General features: G+C 39.0%; 1 protein-coding gene across 1 annotated transcript in view; it reads left to right on the plus strand.

The window, feature by feature from the left end:
- The window catches only part of CYP7B1 (cytochrome P450 family 7 subfamily B member 1), a 173468-nt gene that overhangs the window by 139764 nt on the left and 8091 nt on the right, over positions 1–25613 (plus strand). Inside the window, exons 2-5 of the mRNA XM_081503327.1 lie at positions 1281–1417; positions 8989–9576; positions 10040–10246; positions 19603–19778. Coding sequence (XP_081359453.1) covers positions 1281–1417; positions 8989–9576; positions 10040–10246; positions 19603–19778 — 1108 coding nt within the window. The remainder of the gene's footprint in view (positions 1–1280; positions 1418–8988; positions 9577–10039; positions 10247–19602; positions 19779–25613) is intronic.

A 25613-nucleotide genomic window follows, 5' to 3' on the forward strand; every position in this document is an offset into this window, starting at 1 on the left:
TTCCATCTTCCTATTCAAAGTATATATATTTAAACAACAGCTTGTATTTTGTAAATTACTATAAAGATAAAATTTTCAAGTTTAATTCTACCATATTGGGTTGTGTGGAAAATAAAAGCTTCTGATAGCATTAATCTAGCTGCATAAAATTCCATGCTGAGTATGATCATAATCTTGGTCTTTGATTAGATCTGAGCTTGTAATATCTTGTGATTAATCAGAATGGGTTGTATTGCGTGTAGTATAAGTCTTCTTCACAGATGGGATGGGGAATCATCAGAGTTCTCTTGAATATTTGTTTTAATCCCTTGTAGGATAAAATGGCTTTGGATCTTTTTTTTAACTTTAAATCAGATTGAGTTCACCAAATAAATGACTGAGAAGAAATTTTGAAGTCCAGTTTTGCTAGGATTATGGGTCAGAAAAGAAGAAACTTGGTTTTTAATTCGCAATATTTCAGTGATTCATTGAACATACTTCATATATTAAAAAAAATCTTGTAAAACTTAAAAAACATTCCCATTTGTTTATAGTTTGAATAAAAATCTTCATAAAAGAATATAACAAAAAAACCTTTCATAGAATAATATTGAGGTTTTTATTGTTCTCAACAGCACGAAAGATTTTTCAAGATTAATAATTGCCCCTCTTCTGATTATTTAATTCCAGTCTAATTGACATCTGATAACAAAGAGCTTTACTTTGGCAACTAAACTACCTGACATCTAACCCCTAGAAGCACAGCAGGAGCACTCACACACAAAATGTTTACTGAGTGTGTCTGTCATTTGAGCCAATTGAGTCTCACAAGACACAATTTCTCACAAATGTTGCACACCAAAAACTGTAAATTGAACTATCTGCCCCAGAGCCACACACATGAAGGGGCTCTATAAATACATGTCTAAGATTATATGAGAATCACTGAATAAAGGGCTTCCCAAGTGGCACTAGTGGTAAAGAACCTGCCTGCCAATGCAGGAGACATAAGAGACAGTTTCTGTCCATGGATTGGGAAGATCCCCAGGAGGAAGAAATGGCAAGTCACTGCAGTGTTCTTGCCTGGAGAATCCCACGGACACAGGAGCCTGGAGGGCTACAGTCCATAGGGTCGCAAAGCATCGGACATGACTGAAGTGACTTAGCATTCATCAAATAAAAGAATTGGGGAAAAAAAACTGTGAAGTTCTTCCAGTCTGCGTCTAGACTGGATAAATGACCTACGTGTGTTAAAATAAGAATGATTTAATCTTTTCTTTTCTTTCTTTTTTTCCCTATAGGAGACGTGGTGAGCCTCCCTTGATAAAAGGCTGGCTTCCTTACTTTGGACAAGCCCTGAAATTACAGAAAGATCCTCTGGGTTTCATGACTTCTCTTCAAAAGCAGTATGGTGACATTTTCACTCTTCTCCTTGGAGGTAATTGACATTTCTTTTAAGTTCCTTACTTATAATTTCTCACCCGTTCTTTAATGTCATTGTATTTTTCTCTAGGCAAAATTGGATTATTTGTATATTACTTTACCTGTAGAGCAATACAAAAGAAAACCGTTTCTGAGTGTAGTAATCCTAACATTAAAAAACAAATTATAGAATTCTTTTGAGAGTGCCTGGGGAATACCACTCTCCTGTTGTCACATGTTACTGGGTTTGGTTTCGCTTACCTTTAAGAATCGTTTTTTGAAAAGCCAGAATGCATTGACGGACTTGGTTTTATGGAGCAGTGTTAGGTTTAGAGAAGACTGATCAGACAATACAGACAGTTCCCATATATGCCCTCTTCTTCCTGGTCATAACTCCCCGTTATGAACATCTTATGCTAGTGTAGCACACTTGTGGCAACTGATGAGCCAGTGTGGATATATCATCAAGCCTGTAGTTTGCTCTGCGGTCCACTCCTTGTGTTGTCCAGTTCCTTGGGTTTGTGCTGTTCCTTTGTGGGTCCCGTTCCAAAATGCATCACGTCATGTATCCGTCATTATGGTATCACAAGAGTAGTTTCACTGGCCTAAAAAATCCCCTGCATTTCTCCTATTCACTTCTCGTTCCTTTCCCCTGAGCCCCAAGCACCCACAGATCAGGATGCACCTTTCAATTATTTATTTATTTGGCTGTGCTGGGTCTTCATTGCTGCATGGGCTTTTCTCTAGTTGTGGCGAGTGGGGGCTACTCTCTAGTTGCGGTGCATGGGCTTCTCATTGCGGTGGCTTCTCTTGTTGAGGATCACAGGCTCCAGGGCATGTGGGCTTCAGTAGTAGTGGCTCCTGGGCTCAAGAGCACAGGCTCAGTAGTTGTGGTGCTCGGGCTTAGTTGTCATGCAGCATATGAGGTCTTCCTAGACCAGGGATCAAACCTGTGTCTCCTGCATTAGCAGGCAGATTCTTTCCCACTGAGCCACCAGGGAAGCCCACATTTTGGGGGTAGGGGGGCAGCACGCCATGTGGCATGCAGAACTTCCCTGACCAGAGATTGAACTCTTCCATGCCTCTTGCATTGGAAGCAGGGAGTTTTAACCACTGGACCACCAGGGAAGCCCAGAAAATATTTTTAACTTAAAAATATTTTTTATGATTCTAACTTTAAGACGATGTTTACAAAACAAGAAAAAATATACACAGCAGGATCACTACGTAGTCCAGCATCATGGTGCTGATAGGAGAAGTGGAATGTTCTCAAATCATCTTCCTTTAAGGCCCAAGCTCTCCAGCTGTGTTAGCTACCTCTGGCTGCATAACAAACCTCCCCCAAATGCAATGCCTTGAGACAACAAACTGGTCTTGCCCAGGTCACTTATGTGGCTTGAGCCATTTGACTGACTGGGGCTAAATGTCCCAAGATGACCTCATCACATGCCAGTTAGGACCTCCTTGTCCTCATGATGTTTCATCCTCAAGATGATGTCTTTATGTGGCAGCTGATATTTCAAGAGGATTAGAGGAAAGCTGCAAGGCCTCTCAAGGCCTGGGCTCAGATGTCATAGAACTTTGCTTCCACCACATTCTGTTAGTGTGAGCAGGTCTCAGGCCAACCCAGATTCAAGGCTGAGAAAAGAGACCTCCACTTCTTCCTGGGCAGAGTGGCAGAGTTGCAAAGGAGCACATGTAGAAAGAGCGAAGAAATTTATGGTAGCCATGCTTGCACACAGTCTTCCGCATCAGCCTATCACCTGGGCTAGCCATTCCTTTCCTTGCTTTTGCCCATCCCATGTATGTCTGGGAAGCTGATCTCTACACACTAGATTGTCTACACTCCTCTGCCCTCCTACCTCTGGTTGAGTGTGCAGATAGGAGGCTCTGTTCCAGCTCCCTATCACTGGGCTCTGATAACTTGCAGTTTCTTTCCCAAGAAAATTGAAGACAACAGGTATGATCTCACTCAGATCCCCACACACCTGTCAAATGCACTGGTGTTTTACAGTGATCCTTACCACCTCCCCATGTTATGTCTGATGCCTCTTTTCCAATCACTCTTAGTATTTCTTCTGTCATAGCATTTAATAAATTGTGACTGTATTGTTAATTCACATTATCTATTTCCCTTCATTATTATCTAACTTCTCTCTTGCCCACATTTAGTTCACAGCTCAGCACTGATTGATTCACAATAAATATTTGATGAGGAAATTCTCAATACCTTAGAGCTGATGAAATACTATAACACAAATAAAGGCCATAGTTGGGGCTTCTAGCCTAAGTGAACTATTGGCTTCATATTACAAAACTATATTCTTCACTTAGAAAAAGTAATTCCTGGGGAGGGATAAATTAGGAGTTTGGGATCAACATAGACATACCTCTATATATAGGGCTGCCCTGGTGGCTCACACGGTAAAGAATCAGCCTGCAATGCAGGAGACCCAGGTTCGATCCCTGGGTCTGGAAGATCTCCTAGAGAAGGGAATACAATTCACTCCAGTATTCTTGCCTGGAAAATTCCATGGACAGAGGAGTCTGCCAGGCTACAGTCCATGGGATTGCAAAGAATTGGACATGACCTGGCTTCGTAATACAAAACTATATCCTTCACTTAAAATAATAATTCTTGGGGAGGGATAAATTAGGAGTTTGGGATTTACATATACACACTACTATATATAAAATAGATAATCCACAGGGACCTTCTATATAGCACAGGGAACTCAGTCTGAAAAAGAATGGATATATGTATAACTAAATCTCTTAAATACATACCTGAAGCTGACACAACACTGTAAATTAACTATACTCCAACATAAAACAAAAGTTAAATTTTAAAAAGTCACTTTTAACTTTAAAAAATAAACCTTTTATTCTAATGAGGAGATATAACAAATCATTGATATTTTCAGTTTTCCTTTCTAATACATTCTACAAAAATAACCTCAAATGATTAAGCAGAAACTTTAAGGCAGATTGGAATAATTTTATTCACTTTTCAGAAAACATCCAATTTCTGCTGACACTTGATATCTTCATCTTAAATACTGAGACACTTGCTGAATTTCTAATATCTGTTGATCATGGTTATGTTTTTAAACTCCACAACAGACAACCAGAGTTGAATACATACTACTACTTCCCTTTGGCTTCTTCCTAGAGTTTGAATAAATTCCTGTCAAGAAATCCTTTTCATGTATGTGCTTCTAATGATCAGTTGGCAAAATAGCTCATTTGGAAAATGTGAAGTGGGAAACAGTGTCTCCCACCTTTGTCCCATGATGTGATTTCACTGAGTATATGTTCTCTCATGATGAGCAAATGATTGTCATCCCCAAAAGTCTCAAGGGACACGGATGTCATCTTAATAAAGAAATTAAAAGGTACATCTTTTCATGGGAAACCACGTAAATTCGTGACCTGTCGCAGAAAATAGTTCTCTAATTGGTTTTGTGTGGTGGTGCAGCGGAATCATTTTCCCTAGATGTCACCGCAGCGAAGCACCACTGTACATCATTGTCAACAGCTAGCGAAATCTCCCTAATAAGAGTGAGAGGATAATGTGGTCATCCTTACCAAATAAAAAGTTGGCTCATAGTCCACTCTTCCAGCGAATATTTTCAGCTGGAGATTTTAAAATGGAGAGCCAGGTATATGTGGAGATTAAAAGGTGATAGTTATGGAAAATTTCTATAAAATTCTAGTGTATCTCCTATTTATTGACTAGACATTTCTACTCCAAATAGTCAAATGGTTGTTCTGAATTCCCTTGGATGTCTTCCTGTACAGCACCAAATATCTGAGATGAAAACATCAAAATTCAAGTTATAATGATCCAGATGTCAAACTTCTTGTGTAGAAGACATCAGAGGGAATGACTTTTTTTTTTTTTTTTAAACATTTAGTGACATACTTATCATTACGTTGCTTCACCTTCTTAAAAGAAGTAATTTTGCAGGAAGTGAAATGGCTCTTAGATTAGTAACAGATCACGTGCAGGTTATTCAGGAATGCTGAAGTTAATATCTTTATGTTGAGCCAGTTCCTAAAAAAAGGAGGACAATGAAATGTTTGGTAAAGAATATATTAAAAAAATTGACCCCATTTCAAATTTACTGCTCAAAAGGATGATTTTATATATATATGTACACACACACATATATTATTTTGCAGAAGTGAGCCTCATTTCGACATTTATTCTTTGAAATTCTTTAAATCAATTATTTCACATCAACTGCTGATAGCTTTCCTTTCTCTTTGAAAACATGGCAAAAGACATTGTTTCTATCTTGTGATCTTTGTGAACTAGACGAGTTGCCTGTTGACACTCGGCATTCACTTACAGAAAAGCACACTGGAACAAAAGTTAATTTTGCTCCAAGAATCCATGGCCTTCAGAATAACTTTTCAAATTTCCTTTGTTAAGAAATTTAAATTCGTTTTATGAATGTATATGTGTTTTCCTAACTGTCTGATTAAAGATTACAAAGAAACTCGGGTTTTGCATCTCACATTAGCAGATGGTGGACAGATGGTTTAAATTAATATTAATTTTGGAAAACTTAGCTTAAATTGTTTATACTGAAGATTAAAAGCTGGAAAGCCAGTGTTATTAGTACTTCCAAACCCACTTGAAAAGTAAAATCCAGAAAATCAAAATGTCTTACTCAGCAGTCCACATATTTGGATAAGAGAGTCAGTAAAACATAATGGCTTGATATTGAAAAAAATCAAAATAAGAAATGAGAAAAATATATAGATTCTGAAGTGTAAAGAGCCTTGGAAAGAGTGAGAATTTTATCTACAAATAAATTGCATTAAACTGATCAGTAATTTTTTAAAAAGGAACCTATGTGACAACTGCCTATTAAAAAATAAGCTATTATTAAAAATCAATTAATACTTGGTTGCTAATCAGACACAGTTTTCCACATTTAGCTTTTACTGTTTTTATTTGATATTAACCTCATAATTTCTTCCCATTTCCTCACCGTCAAGGTGAGATAGAGAAAGGGAGAGAAAGGGAATACATGTGTATTCATGATGAATTATAGATAAAAATCTCTAAAGTACATGAAGCTTCTACTTCAATAGGTCAGTGACTAGTGGCTTCTGTTGCCATGATTGAATACAGTTTTGTCTTTCAGCTTAGATTTTGATGAATACAGACAAATTGGTAACAAAAAATTCCAACTATTCTCTAAAAGTTATGTTTTACAAACTGAACCTTTTATACATTCTCTGAATTTTAGTGACGAATTTAAAATAACTCTGTAAAGATATGTAGCAAAATCCTTTCATTTAGTGAAAAGAGAAAAGTATGAATCACCACCTGTGAAAATACACAGCCTTGCCTAAAATTATATCTTTTGCAACATAAGAGTATTGACTCTTTTTTTCAATTATTTGTCAGGCAGATGCTGGTAATTTTATTTAATTAAGCTGCTATGGTAAAGCAGGTGTCATAAAATATGCCCAAATCCAGTTGAGTCAGTTTTGCTCTCCTGGGGGGTTGGGAATCCAGTTTATTTTGTAGATATAACTTTAGAATCTGATCAGAATGAGTAGTCACTCGAGTTTTACCCTCATTCCTGAATTGGCCCACCTTATTAACTAAATCAAGGGGAAATAGAGTGAATATAATTCAAGTCATATGATTTATTTTTAGGGAAAAAGTTGTAGCACATGTATATTTATATACACTAAAACCTTAAATTATGCCTTAAGGCTGAAAAACAAAAAAATGTATCCTATTTCTCTAGGATTAGGTTAAAATTATTCAAAACTTCATTGTAAAGCTTGTCCCAAATTGAATTTAATTTCTGTGATGCTGTTTGAGTTACCAGAAATAATAAGTGAGTTGTTTATCTAAGAAAGGTTCACACACACACACACACACACACACACACACAGAAATGATGAAGTGAAGAGCTGAGCATAGATGATCTGACAAACTTTCATGTCTAATTATTTATCGTTTTCTAGAAGACAGTAACATAAGCATTACAGTTTGTAGGATCAACTAAATTTCATGTGCTTTCTTGGAAAGGAAGCCTTATTAAAGCTAATACTGAGTATTGAATGCATATGACTTCTCATTAGCAGGAGTGTTGAAGCAACCCTTGAGTGAGAAGGAAACAGAACAGTACCAGGAAACAGCTCAACGTGTGGACTGTTTTCTTGTCTTGGTTCTGCCACTGAAAAATAGCAACATAATCCTGGCCTTTAGCTTCTCCTGACTTTCTTTCACTGGTAAATGCCCGGGGTGGTGGGGGTGGGGAGAGTGCAACCAGGAATCCCCAAGATCCCTGTCAGTTTTGAGAGCTAGACCATAGTATGAGTCTGTACATTAGTGGCGGTGGTGGCGTTGCAGTTCAGTCACTTAGTCATGCCCAACGCTTTGCGACCCCATGGGCTGCAGCATGCCAGGCTTCCCTGTCCTTCTATCTCCCGAGTTTGCGCAGACTCATAGCCATTGAGTCAATGATGCCATCCAACCATCTTATCCTCTGTCACCTTCTTTTGCTCCTGCCCTCAATCTTTCCCAGCCTCAGGGTCTTTTCCAACGAGTCGGCTCTTTGCATCTGACGGCCAGGTTCCTTAGTGTGCTTTCTTATAAGAACCACTTGAAAGACTTGTGGGTCCCATCTCGGAGCCATCTGAGCCAGAATCAAGCAGGAATCTGTATTTTTAACCAGCACCTTAACTTTGGACCAATATATGAAAATGCCAAATGTCACGTCCTCAAAGAACGCTTGCTGATCACTCCAGGCAGACAGAAGCAGATTCCACTTCCTGCTGCTCTTACATTGTGTTCCTGCCTCTGCTCTCTTACTGTCCATAATGATACAGTGGTTCCTTTACATCTTTATCTTAAGAGGAAAGAGATTCATCCAAGTACCTGCATGTTAATAAATGTTGAGTAAATTCATGAAAGCATGAATGGATGGGTTCTAGTTTTGGAATCTTCTTTTGATCACGAATCAGTATGATACCTTGGCCATGTTAGTAAATCTCCCTGACCTACTATACTCTCATCTATAAAAATGAAAACACTGGTATTTGTGATTTGTTGTTAGTGTTGAATTAGATGATTATTTGTGAGTACTTGCTTTGCAGCAAATCTTCATTTATTTGAGTTAAAATAATTGTACGCAATCAAAGCTAAGATAATATACCTTACCAATTTGAGTTGTTTGTTTTCTGATTCTATTATTGGGGAAAAATATGAGAAATGCTTAAGTAATGAATGTTGAGACTATTTAAAAGATAACTAAAATATCTTGGTAGTTCATTAAAATAAAAATCTGAAGAATAAGCTATCTTTTTGAAAGTTATTAAGAATTTCAGAATATTTAACTTCAAACTTTTAGGGTTTTCCCACCATCTTCCATTTTAAAAGGAAACATGTAGTGGAATTTTGAATCAAATAGATTTTTATTATACTTTACATCTTTTGAGATATGAGTTATTAAGGTCTTTCTAATTTTGAGTAAGATATTCTCAAATTTCAGCTATCTTGTTTTCTTTTGTTGTATGGCCACATGAATTCATATTCTCATTTATTTCTTTTAGGAAAGTACATAACGTTTATCCTGGATCCCTTCCACTACACGTCGGTGGCAAAAAATCAAAAATTAAGCTTTCAAGTATTTACTAATAAATTCTTAAAGAGAGTATTTTCTATCAAAAAGATGACAATAGATTCTGACCTCATCGTCGAGATTCATAGTACCTATCAATTTTTACAAGGGAAGCATTTGGACATACTGATGGAAAGTACAATGCAGAATCTAAAACAAGTTTTTGAACCCCAGCTTTTAAAAACCACAAGTTGGAACACGGAATGTTTGTTGTCATTCTGCAACTCAGTAATATTTGAAATGACATTTACAACCATATATGGAAATGTTCTTGCTGATGATAAGAAAACATTTATTACTGAGTTAAAAGATGATTTTTTAAAATTTGATGAAAAATTCACACGTTTAGCATCAGGCATACCCATTGAGCTTCTAGGAAACACCAAGTCTGTTCGAACTAAACTCATAAAAGACTTGACAGTAGAAAGTTTAGCTAAGTTACAAGGACTGTCTGAAGTAGTTCAAAGAAGGAATGATATCCTGGAGAAATACTATACGCCCAAGGACACTGAAATAGGAGGTAAGAAACTTCTGAATGATGACTTGTCTAAAATAAAATAATTTACAATAGACCTTTGAAATAAAAAGACAAAATGGCGACCTTGAGAATTTTTATGCTCTTTCTAATTGGCTAATGATAAAATGTTTTACTCTGAAACAACCCTTTGTGATAATTGATTTTTTTTTTTTTTTTGCTGAGATGGTAATGCAAGATACTTAATGGTGATAATGAGAAAGAGTATAACTAAGCTGCATTTACTCCCCTTATCTCTTCTCCCTCCTCCCCTCCCCCACCACACACACATTACATTTTAAACTATTCTCATTAAGCAGAAAATTAGACTTCAGAAGCCTATTGGTCCTCATTAGCATGCACTGATCCTTGGCTGGGTCTGTGTCCTAACATCTTTTAATTAGCACACTGCAAATCTAATCAGTGTAATAAACGCTATTAATCTTCCTTTTCACTTATTTTCTCCCAGCACATCATTTAGGCTTGCTCTGGGCCTCTGTGACAAACACTGTTCCAACCATGTTCTGGGCAATGTATTACCTTCTACGGCACCCGGAAGCTATGGCCGTGCTTCGTGACGAAATTGACCATTTGCTGCAGTCAACAGGTCAAAAGAAAGGGCCTGGATTTTCCATCTACCTCACCAGAGAACAATTGGACAGCCTGGTCTACCTTGGTAATTTATTTTTATCTGTTATGAAGAAAAGAAGGTACCTCTCTGCAAACTCAGTTTATCACTCAAAGCTGTTTACCAAGAGGTGGAGGACACAGCTGCCTAATTGACATAATAACACCCATTTACATCAATTATAAATTATGTAGTTTATAGCTGTAGATGCTCTCATTGCATGTAAACATTAAGGCCTAGGTAATTAACTATGTAAGGTATGCAAAAGGCTAAACCAAAGCTTTGCAATTATTTGAAAAAAAAAAGTTTATGCCTATTAAGTCATTTGATTCTGAGCATCTGTTGGTGTGCTAATGCTTTCCAAACACTGCAGTACTATCTTAACAAGGAAGGTATTTGGGATTGAAAAAGAAAGTATTTCAAACAGGCAGCTTCTGTGTAAAACATACTTACTCTTCCCTAAAATGATGTCTTTTTTAGGCAGAGATTAGAATGTCATATACAGCTTACAGTGTATGATTCTCCAAAACTTAGTAAGAGTGATTTCCCCTGCAAGTTCATGATTTAAACACACTTGGGGAAGAAAAAAAAAAAACGGAAGGAAGAAAAGGAGGGAGTGAAAGAGGGAAAAGAACAGGCTACAACTACAGATTACGTCATGTGAAATGTCCATGTTTTATAAAAGAGTCACTGATTCATGAGATATGTGTGGTCACCATTTCAGCTATGTTTGAGGTTAGAAGTGACTAAATTGCTTTTAAACATCTATGTAGGTCTGTGTGCCAGTAACCATGAGCATTTGATGACAGTGGATTCTCCTTTCCCAGTTTTGATAAGATGACTGTCATTATGTGAATAAATTTTAATTCCCAAAGTTAAATTCCACATCAGCAAATTATTCTGGGTTTTTTTTTTTTCTGTATTGACCTTTCATCTTGTAGCTCTCTTTATACTCTATTCCAGGTCCCTTTGGACAAAGATGTTTGTTGCTCACTCCTTTGACAATGTAACAAGTATTTTAGCCCACATTAGTCTCCATTTTTTTCATATTTTTAAAATATGTTCCAGGTTCTTTGATGGGGACTTCTGAGAGTAGAGGCCCTACAGGTCTTGATCAGTGTTGACCACCAGTTGACATTGAAAAGACTGGTCCAAGTGTTTGAGAGATTGTTCCCCCTGGTTAGGATAAGGCCCATCAGAGGCAATAGCAGGAAGCTTGCCTTGTGGTGACAGTTGGCTAGCTTATTCAGTCATGCTGTTTTTAACATACATTATCAAAGTAGTTTTATATTTGCTTGGAGAAGGAAAATAACCCCAGCATTATTAAAATATGAACATTATTTTATTTTTATTTTTCAGAATTACTGGGGACCAAATGCACAAATGGGGCTTCCCTGGTATCTTAGATGGTAAAGAATTTGCCTGCAATGCAGGAGACCCGGGTTTGATCCCTGGGTCGGGAACCCACCCTGGAGAAGGAAATGGCTACCCACTCCAGTATTCTTGCCTGGAGAATCCCATGGACAGAGGAGCCTGGTGGCTACAGTCCATGGGGTCACAAAGAATCAGACCTGACTGAGCGGCTAACACCCTTTCTTCAAATGCACAAAATTTGCATCAAGTTCTGGGTAGTTGCTTTCACATGGATCTACAGTATTTTCTGGATAGAAGATTTATGTTTCCTATGAAGATCAAGGTTGCATTTCCCATAAATTCAAGTAATTTCAATTGTATTTTATGAATCAGATGATATATACTGGGAAATAAAGCAAATAAACTTTAAGGAATATGTGTTTGTATCCAGTACACAGTTACAAATGCTTAAAAATTTAGTTGAGATTCATCAACTCTCTTTTTACTCTCAACTTCTCACTATTCAAAGAAAAGATTATTTAAAAATTGTGCTATTAGAGCTGATGGGGCTTTCCAGGTGACTCAGTGGTAAAGAATCCGCCTTCCAATGCAGGAAATGTGGGTTTGATACCTGGGTCGAGAAGGTCCCTTGGAGAAGGAAATGGCAACCCTCTCCAATATTCTTGCCTGGAAAACTGCATGGACAGAGGATCATGGTGGTCTATAGTCTATGGGATCCCAAAGAGTTGGAAACGACTTAGCGACTGAACAACAAAACAACAACATTAGAGCAGGCAAGTTTAAATTTATTCAAGCAGAAGAAATGGCAAGTTCCATAGCCATAACTGGGGCCATTAAAGTCCATCAGTAGAGTAGAGACCTCATCATTCACTTATCATCAATGAATGGACCACCACCAACCCCAAATGCCTGGAGACCTACCTGAGTACAGGCAGCACCTTCAGCAATCTAGAAGGTAGACTTTGTTCATCACAGCCTCAGGTACCATCAGAGGCCAGTGTTGTTCATTACTCGAATTGAATCTTCTAGAAAATCGGGTCCTTTTTTTTTTCCTTTTTCCAGATGACAGTTTAATGCAGATTGAAGCAATTTCTCTAATATGAACAGTCCCAGAACAGATGATCTCTGCATCTAGTCATAACTGTATCATGGGTATCTCTATCAGAAGGGTATGAACTATGAGCTGAAAAGCAAGATTTACAGAATTAAATATTTACAGTGCACTTCATGGACTGAGTGTATGTGCATCTCATCTCCTTAAGAAAAGAGTTTTATGTATTCTAAGTATAATTTCTTTAAAGAAAGATATCCAACCAGTCCATCCTAAAGGAGATCAGTCCTGGGTGTTCATTGGAAGGACTGATGTTGAAGCTGAAACTCCAATACTTTGGCCACCTGATGCGAAGAGCTGACTCATTTAAAAAGACCCTGATGCTGGGAAGGATTGGGGGCAGGAGGAGAAGGGGATGACAGAGGATGAGATGGCTGGATGGCATCACTGACTCAATGGACATGGGTTTGGGTAGACTCCGGGAGTTGGTGATGGACAGGGAGGCCTGGCGTGCTGTGGTTCGTGGGGTCGCAAAGAGTCGGACACAACTGAACGACTGAACTGAACTGATCTTGAATTTTTATTATTGTAAGGAAAAGGATCACAAGGATGAAAGGAATGCTAATTTATTTTTAAACCAGGAAGGAGAATTTTTATATGAGTAGAACATACAAAGGGAAGGGAGTTTTTAAAAAATATTTTTATTTATTTAGTTTTTTGCTGCACAGGGTCTTAGTTGTGTCATGCGAGATCTTTCCTTGTGGCACTTGTGTACGGTAGTTGTGGCACGTGGGTTACTTGCCTGTGGGATCTTAGTTCCCCAACCAGGGATCAAACCCATGTCCTCTACATTGCAAGACAGATTCTTGACCACTGGACTACCAGGGAAGTCCCAAAAGGAGCTTTTTAAAATTTGTCCAACAAAGAGGGGAGAGGAGTTCTTTGTATCTTGATTCATCAAAGCCAGCTGTGATGTGCACGTAGAAGACACCAGAAAATGTGAGCTAGAAGGTGATAGAGTTAACTATATTCTTAATTTCAGGATGAGACAGTATGAGTGACAGTATTAATAATTATTATTTTACTATGTAGCAGATTTACTAGCTTACTTCATCATCAAGTATTAACTCATTTACATACATGTAAGTAAACTCAAGTATAACTTATCTAATCCTCAAGTATATTATCTTCATTAATTGTTGGGTAACAAGGTGCAGAAAGATTAGTTAACCAGTCTAAATCATACAACTAGATAGTGGCAGAGCCTGAAATTGATGTCAGGTCTACCTAATTTCAACGCCAATCCATAAACATTGTCAACTCAGGGAAAAATGCTCTAGAAATGTACCAGAGACCTTGACCATTATATTTCATAAGGATATATATCATGAATTCTCAAATGCAGTTGGGTTTGAGGGTAAGGTTGGGGTTAGAGGTTCACATTATAATTTTGTGGGTTTTTTTCCTAATAAAACTAAATTTTTTATTTTAGAATAGTTTTAGATTTGAGGAATAGTTACAAAGACAATACCCACATATTACCTCACACACACACAGTTTACCTCACTATTAACATCTTAGTGTGATGTATTGTGTTTGTCATAACTGTGGGTGTTATTTTGAAAAAGCTCATTCATTATTTTAAAAAATTGTGTATTTTAAAAACTAAGAGTGTCTATAATTTAAACAGCAATAGTAAAGTTTAACAAAATCCCCTCTTCCAGTGGCGCTATACAGGAGGTACAAATTCTACTTCATGTTAGAAATTTCCAACCAGAGGAGGGGAGAGAGGCATATCCCACAAGGCATACACCAGAAATAAGTGATGAAATTTTTGTAAGTAACATAAGGAGACAGTGGTTAAAAAGTGAAAAATGCTGGTTTAGATGTTTATCAAGTTTTCAACTTGGCACAAAGCAAAGATGGCTAGATAATATAATGAATGCTGGAAACAGGTGTTGAAAGGATTGAAAGGGAAATTTAAAGAGAATGCAGATTACTGTACATAGGTCCAAACATCAACTGCGTAAGAATAGGAGAAGGAAGGAGATGAGTGGCCCAGCAGAGGAGGGTTTAGGTTCAGAGCCATAGTTCTCAGGAGCTTTCCTCGTGGTCTAGTGGTTAACGCTCCGTGCTTTGAAGGCAGGGGTATGGGTTTGATCCCTGGTTGGAGAACTAAGATCCCATGTGCTGCTGCTTTTGGAATCATCTGCGGAGCTTAAAAAAGTGCTCAAACTTGGTCCCACCCTCAAAGGTTCTGATTTCAATGGTCTGAGGTACAGACTGATGGCTTTACAAGCTCTCAAGGGGACTCCATTGTGCAACCAAGGTTCAAAACCATGAATGTAAAGGTTTTCCTTAATGCAGTGGTTCTGACACCATTGGCCTGAGATGGAGTAAGCGAACCATCAGAGCGGATACTTCTGGGACATCAGAAAGCTTAACACAAGTCCATGGTGATATTACTTCAAAAATCTGTTGTTCGTCTGCATATGACAATATTAATAGAAGTGTGGTATCCAGGGCAGACAAAGTAGTTCCTGTCTACTTTCCCAGCTGAAATAGCACACTCAGCTCTGCCACATTTTAAGAGGCATGTTGACTAATTGAATTAAAGGCCATTGTCATCTCTGACGTACAATTAAAAAATGACACGATCATTGTCTTTAAATATTTTTAAAGGGCTGTTATATAGAAGAGAGATTCAAAAATTTTTGCCTTTGTGTTTTCTAAAGAGAGGAAAATTTCAGCCAATACGAAAAATAACTTGCTACCTAAATGGACTTTCAGAATGCCATCATTAGAGTTATCCAATCAGAAATTCAACAGTATCTTCACTAGGACCCTGGGGAGCATCCATACTCTCTGCTCTCTTTTCCACCAACGGCGGTGGCCCAATGTCCTGATCAGAGAAGGACCTTGATAGTCTATTTATTGACTCTATGAATGTTGAATTTACATTTCTGTGTTTTAGCAGTGAACCAAAAGCTGTGTCTGCAGTGCAGTGTGAAAGTAGGCATGCGTACTGATTCAGATTTATTTTTAACTTTACTTAAAATATACAATTGTTGAGCCAAAAAGTAGTTGTTTGGCATCAGATTATCTGATGATGATAGTGTCTTATTTATTGAATAGCTTCTCACCTGTCTTGAAGGCAGTTACATAAAAACTGGCATGCACATCTGTAGCCTCACTCCATTTCTCACCCTTCTAGAGCACTATCTGCAGAGCCCCCAGCCTCTATCCTGTCCACCTTCTTTTTAAAGACATCCCAGTCCATTTCAGCAGAGGCTGGCTGTTATTTCACTCCAGCCATCATTGCTATCTACCGATCACCATGGCTAATCAGATGGTGTGACAGTCTGCACCAATCATTAAGATGACCCAAATTAACAGCCTGGCCATGTCACAGTACATTCATTCCACACATCCAGACATGGCCTAAGTGTGAGGCAGAAACTTGGATGTGCTTGTTTGTGTTTGCATTGTAACATGCATTATTGATTGTCATAAGCGGCTTCAGCGCTTTAAATCTGCAAATGAGAATCATCTGTCAATTATTACAGTCAGAATTGAGATCAGAGGGCAGAAGAGAAAGTGTATTTATCTTTTTCTACCTGCGTTTCCTTTTCTTTAACATTTTCTTTCCCAGTCATATTGTGAAGCTTCTTAGCTCAACATACTCCTCAGCTTTTTGCTTAGAAAAGATACTTAATCAGAATATTTTTATATCCTTTAAAGAGAAACAAATCTCTCCTAGTCAAGTGAAGGAGACAGGGCAGGCTCAGAATTGTGAGTTCATTGTGGGAATTCTGCAGTCTAATTTCCTGGGGATACTGGTCAGTAAAATTCAGTTCTTCATAAAACATCAGCAGCCTTATTGTATTCACAATTGTGATTGTTGGCACCTTGGAGTGGCTGGTATAAATAGTCCTCCAAATATTTGCATTCTTGATAGCCATTTCTCTACAGTGCATTTAGTAAGTAGAAGGTCCTATTACCTGCTAAATGTAAGTATAAATTAACAACCCATTATGCACAATAAGTTTTATAAAACATTTACAGATAGAGATCATGTTTAATTAAAATTAACTTGCCTATGAAAGCCAAGTGCACTAATGATCACGATGACCTTTTATTACCTGCAGTCCCTTGTTTTGGCTGGAATGATTGACAGCTTGCTGTTTGGCTACCATGTTGAATTTCAGCTGACAAGACTTTTCATTTTAACTCAATTTGCCCGCCTATCACAAGCTGGTGGCAGGCCAGACCCAAGTCACCCAGCTTTGCCTCAGCAGCTTGCTCTAGTTCTCATTAGTACGCATTTATTCAGTGGAAATTGGAAGACAAATGCTTGAAGGCATGTGAACTAAGTATAGCAAATTAGGTTTAAAGACTGAATATTTATAAGTGTATGGAAAGTTGTTTTTTTTTTTTTAAATTCTAGAGCGAATTGAGAACTGAGTGCTAGCTTTGGTATAAAAGAAATGAAGATAGAAGGGGGGAGGAAGATTCCAAGAATAACAATACTATCAGGTTTTTCTTTCCATTTTGGCAATATGTAAACTCTCTGACAACACCTTCTCAAACCAACCTGGCCCCTCTTTTGTGGAGTGCTTGCACAATGAAGTTTAGCACCTCGAGTGTGAGAAGGGGGAAGAAATGAGGGTCATGTTCATCTGTTGCTTGGTTATCCCTTGGTATGTTTTCAATTGCCTTGTTTGTTCGGCCCTAGCACAGAAACAGATGTTGCTCTGGCGTGTAGGATAATTTACTCTACCTCCTGGTGCGGCATGGACGGCCTCCCAAGGCCCAGCTGGTCTGTCAGTGGCACTGGCTGGTGTCTGCTCAACTATGACAACTACAAGTCAAGGCTGCAATTTTTTTTTTTTTTTATTGTGCAGTTGTCATTCTTCTCAACGTCTAGCCCTGCCCGTGTTCTTCCTGGGGCCGGTAGCGAGGCTATGGCTTTTGTGTCTGTACCTTGTGACGCAGAGCCATGGAAGCTCCCCTGTCCTCTGAGGATAATAATGTTCATGACTTGTGTCCTCTGATGATGATCGCATGACTGCTCAGACCCAGAGCCAGCCTCATCTCATGCGCATAACTGGTACTGGAAGGTAAAACAGATTTGTCATTTGCGATCCAACCGCTAAGCTACACTTTGGGCTCCATTATTGTGATTAACTTCCGCCTAAGATACGCTTGCCCGATTGTCATTTGTGATCCTGTGGTGGCCGCAAGCTGCCACGCTTCCCCCAGAGCATGTCAGCCAATGGGATTTGACCGTGTTATTCGGACCGTTCGATGCCTGCCCCATCACAGTGGCCAGCCCGCCATAATCTTGCTTTTGTATTTCTCCCTCCCGCACCCCTACTGGACCGGGTGGGTGCCCAGCTCTGCTGCATATGTCAGCTACCATTTCACACCACAAGCTAAAATGATGCTGCGCTGCTGTTGATTCAGCAGCGTGAAAATGACCCTTGCTTTGCACCGTGGAAATGTTGGTCGCTGGTGTCCTGCCAGCTGAAATCCGTCGTGTCAGGTGCCTTGTGGCTATCTGCAGTAGAGTCCCTGTTCCAAAACCAAAGTTCTTTTCTGGCCTCATCACCAACAAACCGATTTGACTCTGCCTGATTATAATAACGAAGGCAGTCTAAAAGAATATGCACGGTCTCACTGTGCGTCACATCGAATCACCACACTGGCCACACAGAGCTGACCGCAGCCTCATTTCTTTAGACAAATGCATGCTTAGGGAAAAACCTCCTGGGAGAAGGTCCCGAAAGCTGCTAGATATCCCCATGCAAGCTGTGCATAGATTTCAATTTTTGGGAAATAGCATTAATTTTTATTTGTTTGGCTGATGCAAGCCCTCCCTGAGTGGCCCGCTTCTATCGTCTAATAATTAGTCATTCTACATTTCAGAGCTTTCCTGAACACTAAGAAACTGGGGTGAGTGTGTGTGTGTGTGTGTATGAGATTCTCAACTGCAAGCCATAAACACAACCATTTGTTACCATGTGGAGGAGGGAGAAAACGCCCAATTTGGAGCTCTTCTTTCACATTGCTGATTGGAAAGAATCAGGCTTTTTATTCTAGGACCCATTCGCACTGGTGAAAACATAGTCAGTTTTGATTATGAAGGCAGAGATGCAGACCTAGACAGCAGCTACATGCTGATGTGCATGCTATCAGAATGATTTATGCAAATTATGCATATTATTCCCAAAGGAATTCCTCCTCAAACTGCCAGGATAAATTGCCGGAAATTAGCCATAAAATCTGTCGTGCTAGGAGCAAAAGGTGAAGGCCACTGGGAAAGCAAGGACATTCAGCTTCTGGAACCTTCCAGGCTCTGATGGTGGCTGTTATTTTCCCTAGATGCCATGGAGAAATCTGGTTTTCTTCTGAATACTCTCAAAGTATTTTCCCTTTGAAATTTTTCCAGCAAATGCTGACTCACATTTTATTTACAGCTAGCATAAAAGAAATTAAGTGTTAAGCTGTCTCAGAAAGCACTACTACAATTATTTTTACTATTAACTGCCTAAGTGGATATTAAATGCCTAAGCCTGGCTTTGAAGGCATTGCTGTTCAGAAGGTTGGTGAAATAACTCACTAGGGGTGTACTTTAACTGGGATACTGTTTTAATTTCCAATGTGTGTACCCCAACACAGCTTTCCTGTCTTGCAGATCAATCTTTCCTACAAAAAAATCCTAATTAACGACTTTCTGTCCCAATACAGCACAATTGTGTCTTGACTGTGAAATGCCCCACACTGTCTCACTCCTCCCCTCCTCCTCTCCCATCCAGAGCCCACATTGGCTCCCTCTTGCTGCTCGATGGATCTGATTGGGAAAGGATTTCCCTGTCAATTGAAGTTATTGGTAATGAGCTTTGATGGTTAAATGAGAGTACCTTTCAGGAGCAGTTGTATTTTAATAAAAATGATGATGCTTGCTTGTTTCTTTCAGAAAGTACCATTCTTGAGGTTTTGCGACTCTGCTCCTTTTCTGGTGTCTTTCGTTTCGTTCAAGAGGACTTGACACTTCATTTAGAGAGCCAGGACTGCTGTCTGCGAAAGGGAGACCTTGTCGTCATCTTTCCTCCCATCTTACACCATGACCCTGAAATCTTCGAAGCTCCAGACGTAAGTAAACATCCAGCTAGCATCGCTCCCTCTTAGATGCTGCAAGCACATTCCTTCCCTTGTGGTCTCTCTTTCTTTTGCCACCTTGTTCCAGAAACAATTTGAGAGAGCTTAATGACTCCAGTTTTTCCTTCCAGTGGAAACATCATCCTATTTACTGAGAGGTTTCCTTAAGGATCTTTCTTTCAAAGCTTTTGTGATCTATAAATAAAAATACAGAGATGAGACTAAACTCTAGTTTCATCAAGTGAAATGAACATTGATACCACGATGGACACTATTCACTTTAGGCCAAAATTAAGTCTTGCTTGGCCGAGATGTGTTACAAAACCATGGAGGGCTAGCTGTTGACAGGTCACTTAGAGAATAAACAATGGTAGACTGTTCTGCTGAGTGTTTCCAGTGTGGGCTTGACTGTCCCAGAGTCCAATACCGTCACTGCTATAGGTAAGCTCTCTACTTTTTCACCTCTTACTAAAGGCATGTACCCCTTCTTGATCAATTAGGATGGCACCGTGAACTTGAGATTGTAAAGCTGCTGCTCACGGGTGGAGCTCTGAGGGTAATTGTGTCATTTCCTTGTATTTTTTTCTGAAGCTGGAGTTAATGAATATCAAAGACTGGAAATTAATCCACCCTGGCTCATCCCTTAATACCACTTCAGAGGTTCACCACCTGCATGCAAATTGCAAGCAGTCATCTTCTGCCTGTGCTTCTCAGGGAGTCAGGTTGTTGCTGCAGTGGTTTTTATGTGTAAAATGCCATGTTTCAAAGAGAAACTTCCGTGCACTTTCTGAGCAGTTCAGAGCTGAACCACTTCTAAACCCAGTTTCTAAGGTGTTTGACAGCCAGGCTGGTTTAAAATCTGGTTGAATTTTGGAAATTAATTAGAAAGGGACAGACTTCAAATGCAATGAGATAGTTTGCATTTATTTCATTAGCAAAGACAAAATCTCCTAAGTGAGGGGAGAATACACGTATAGTTTCTGTGTGTTTCAGAAGAGGTCTTACTTAACTAATGATGGCAAATCAGAAGTTGGGTGTTAGTGAGTGAATAAACATTGTGCAGACAACAAGCTTCATCTCCACGTTTGTAAACATATATAAAAAAATTCCACACATAGTTAGCTGTTCAATAAATAAAGCAAGTGAATAGCTAATCTTTGAAAAATACTTTAAAATTTGAAAATAGTTTCATTTCAATCTACAATTTTTAATTTAATTTCCACTTTGTAGTTTTTATCTTGTGATTATTCCACTGTCATTAAATTCACCATTCATGTCATGATAGTAAAATCAACATTCAAGTCATCAACAAATAATAAATGTTTACCCAACCACAACTGTCATTAAGAATCTCTGGGCTCCTCCTCGTCTGTACCCCCACCTTACCCCCATGAGTTAGACACCTGGGTTAGACTTTTAGGAAGTTAAACATCTTATGGAAAAACCCGAACAAAATTTTTAGTCAACCTAGTATCAAAGGTAAACATTGGAAGTGTGCTCAATTGTATTTTTTTCTGTGCAATGCTAAATAGCAATCCTCAAACTATACATAATAAATAGTAGTCAGAAGGGTTTGCCTCATACTAAATTGGTGGGAAGAACAAAATTGCAGTACTGTGAACCCCGAGTTAGCATCATTAAGACAGCTCTAACTTGACTTGATGAGCATTCTGTGCTATTTACCAGACTTAACATTAGTCAGTTCTGCCTGACTAATGTTAAAATCAACTAGCTAACTTTTGTTGTGATAGTGTTCCCTTGAAATTAGTTGTGGAATGGTGAAATGTGATAGCTACTGGCACAGAAAAAAAATGTATGGGGCAGAACCAATTTTATATGTTTGGCAAAGTCTTACATAATCATTCATTCTATAAACATTTACAGACCACTCACTCCTCTCAGACTCATGGGTTGATTTCTATTATGCTTAATAACTTAGGATAGCAATAACTAGATGCTATCGATGCTCATAGGACAGATGCCCATCCCAAAACCATCATGTGCTAAGAGTGAAAAAAGAGAAGGGAATTCTGGAACGTTCTGTCCTTGGTTATTTGTCACTGACGGCATTGTCCCGGGAGCTTATCAAAGGCTCATATTCCTCACTGCCTGACTTTGGTACCCTACAGATACAGGAAGACCTGGCCTTCCTTAGATACAGAAAACAACCACTAGCTGTTAGGCCAAAATCATGGAGAAGACGAACTCCAGATATAAGTATAGTTATTCTTGGAGAACATGGAGACTGAGAATCCTCAGCAGAAGATGGGTTCCTCCTAACCAGTGAGGCATGGTTTCAGGATGTTCAAGCCCAAGAGACTCTGGAATATTACATTCTAAAAGTAGGCCATGTCTTTCCTCACACATCTCTCTATTGTTGAATGTCCCTCTTGACTTGTCTACCGAGAGACTTCACAAGACTCTCTCTTAGTCACCGTCTTTGACGATGTCCCTGATTTCCACATCATTCCTCAGAAAATCTGCCACTGCTCACTCTGTGGCCTGTGTAGCCTGTGTTAGGGGGCACACCCCACGGTATCTTGCAGTGACTTGTTTGCTCATGTGCCCGTATCCTGTAAGTTCTCAGAGGGGAGAGATCCTGTCCTCAACCTTCTCTGATTTCTCAGTGCCTGGCACGCAGGAGGGTAACCATAGAAGGAAGTAAATAGGAAGTGCTGAGATGGGTGAGTGTTCTGAAAGTGACATCATCAGTGACAGTCATCATACTTCAGTTAAAATGTTAAATCACTGCAGAGGCCACACACTCAAATGTGTCCTGGGCCTAATTAGATCCAATAGATAGGGTGGCTTGTGTGTAAATATTGCAGTACCATTGGGAGTGGTAAAACTCTGGTGAAAGGACCACCCAGGAGGCATGTAAGTGAGATCATTTGGCTGCTTCTGAACCCAACCCTCAGTCCTTACAAGCACATAGACTTGATGTAACCAAGTCATTTTTATTATTAGTTTTTTAAACTTCAAAAACAGACTTTTGGGTGAAGGTTAGAATTTTTAAATGTTTGGAAAAATCAAGGTCTAAAACACAACGTGGGCTAAACAAAAAATGTTTGGAGACCTAATTGGGCCTATAAGTTACCAGCATGTAACCTGTATTGAGAATTAATTTTTTCCTAAATATGGGTTCCTTAGCTTATTGTGATGTTAGCCTGTGAGGTGGCACTTGCTGATGTGGGAAAACAGATTGGTAAGTGAAATTTAAAACAGTTGGAGAGAACAAAGGAAACCCTCCATTCCCAGTTCTTTCTTCTTCCTTCTTTATCTATCTAAATGCCACCCAAGAAAGTCTGGATGATCTCTTAATTAACTCAGAATGGGTACCTTTTTAAATGGGTACCTTTAAAATTTTCTGGAAGCTTCCTCAAATTTATGTAGATGGTCGGCCAGAATTCTAGCCACTGGCTCTTAAGTAATCAGTAAATGGTGATGATTACTTTTCTGGCAAAATGAAGCATCCAAAGGTAGAGCCATGGAGAAGACCAAATGTATTGGTTGGTTTCTCTGTGGAGGTGCTAAGGTATAAAGGAAAGCTGGCGCATAGGGAAGAAATTGCCAACATTTTAGATGGTGATGCATTTCTATAACCAAATAGCCTCTAAAGAAGAACACAGTGAAACAAAGTAATTACAAAGCCATTGGAGTACCCCCTATCAACCCCAAAGCTCTGAGTTAATGTCATACGAGCCTTCCCAGTCTACTTCTCAAAGGTGTAGGGATTTAAAAATGATAAATGAATTTGAAAGCCCTTGAAAAAATTCTAAATTACTGTAAAAATTGTTTCATCAATATTCTTTGGATTATTGTCACTATTATTTAAAATACACAGATCATGACAAATGTGGAAACAGTCTCAATGATTTTGTGTCTTTCAAACTGGAATAGAGATTGTGCCATTAGTACATTTCAACGAAACAAACCTGTATTGAGCATCTACTATCCAGAAAGCACATTGATGGACATAGTGGGTGATATAGATATAACAAAGGCCCCTGTCCTTAAGAGCTTATTATTAAGGGATTTGTCCTTATGATGTGGCTGTGTTCTCATAACCATGTGCTCTGTGTTGAGAGGATTTCTGCTCCGCTAGTGAACTGGCACTTGCATTCCTACCATGTTGGAACCAGCAATGTGCTGGCAAACCAGCACTCTGCAAAACCCTGATTTTGTCAGTCGTCATGGTGTAAATGCTCTCATCTTCACTGATTTCCCGCTACCAATATGAAGACCTTGAACGCAGTGTGGGGAAGAGGTGTGTACATACTTTCTTGCTGGTACAAACTGGCCACAGCGCATCACTGATTGGAATCCAAATCACGGAGATAAAAAAAGAAATCTCTGTACTTAGTCATCTTGCTCCCAGGAGGTCTGGCTATAAACCAGGGCGAGTGTGCAGCCTCTTAGTCATACATTCAAAATAGTGACAGTTTTTATTTCTAGGAAGTCATATCTTTTATCTAGTCCAGATTCCTAAACCCAAAATGATGAATTGAGTGAATACAAGAGCTGATCATATGGATATGAACACTTATAACTACTCCAACAAGACTATGTTTTATGTCTTTTTCTTTTTAAAAGTATTTTCTTGGCCACACCACACAGCATGTGGGGTCTTAGTTCTCCAACCAGGGATCAAACCCACACCCCTGCATTAGGGGCATGGAGTCTTAACCACTATTGACCACCAGGGAAGTCTCTATGCCCTTTTAAACTTCAGTGCTTCCTTCACATGCTGGAAATGCTTAAAAAAAAAAAAAAGCTGTTGACTTGAACTAAACGTAAAATTTGGAGAACTCAGATTAGGGTGTTATGCAATGTTCCTCAGTCACTCAGACCCAAAATTCTTCTCTATCCAGGAAATTATATCGTCTAACCCAATCTTTATTTCTAGTGCTAAATATTATACCACTTTCTATTTGTAAACATTTTCTATTTGAATATTCATCTACTCTTCATTCTCCCCATCTTTATTTACTCATTCAATATCTCTGTTTTCTTCAAAAGCTTGAAGATTGCTTTTAAAATATACTTTATTGTCATGTATTTATTCATTAATTCAACAAACATATATGGAACCACACTATGTGCATAGCACTCTGGTGGGGACTTTGAAAATATGGAAATAAATAAGACAGTGTGACGAGTCTCATCTCTTGGGAGTTCTTGGCTCTGCCATCTCCTGTGGATTAGCCTCGTCTTCAGCCTGGTGACAGAATAGCTGCAGCCTTGCAGGGATCTTATTCTCATATAACCAGATCCAGAGTAGGAAGAGTGGTGAACCGTTTCACTGTGTTTTTCCTTCTTCATGAGAAGGGATGTTCTCCCAGATGGCCCCACAGACTCTTCCCCTGTAGCCCTGAGAGATCGGTTCACACACCCTGTCCTGAATCAGTTAGAGGCCAGAGCAATATGTTCACCATGATGGGTGCCTCAGTAGGTCTCATATAGAAGAATGATGATGGGGAGCAACCAGTGGAAGAGAAGACAATCAGCAGAGGAGCTGGGGAATCTCGGTGCCTAACGCTCGTCTCATGATTTCTCTCTTCTCATCCATTGAGTAATACTGCATTTAATGGTCCCTTAATTTTGTAGCACTGAACTGTTATGGTAGTGTTCTGCCACGTGATGGATCCTGTTTTCATTGTGTTCCTGATCAAAGATCAAGGCATCTCGAGCTTCCTGACTTTTTGTTCTATGTCACTGTGACCTCAGAATCTCTGAAGGGAGACTATTACATCCCTTCTTTTTTTCAAAAACCAGACTATATTTCTAGCAGCTGTCACAAGCCCTTCCTAATAACATGGAACCTGCTCA

Source organism: Giraffa tippelskirchi, chromosome 6, assembly GCF_054371585.1.
Source record: "Giraffa tippelskirchi isolate mGirTip1 chromosome 6, T2T-mGirTip1v1.2.pri, whole genome shotgun sequence".
Taxonomy (NCBI): Eukaryota; Metazoa; Chordata; class Mammalia; order Artiodactyla; family Giraffidae; genus Giraffa; species Giraffa tippelskirchi.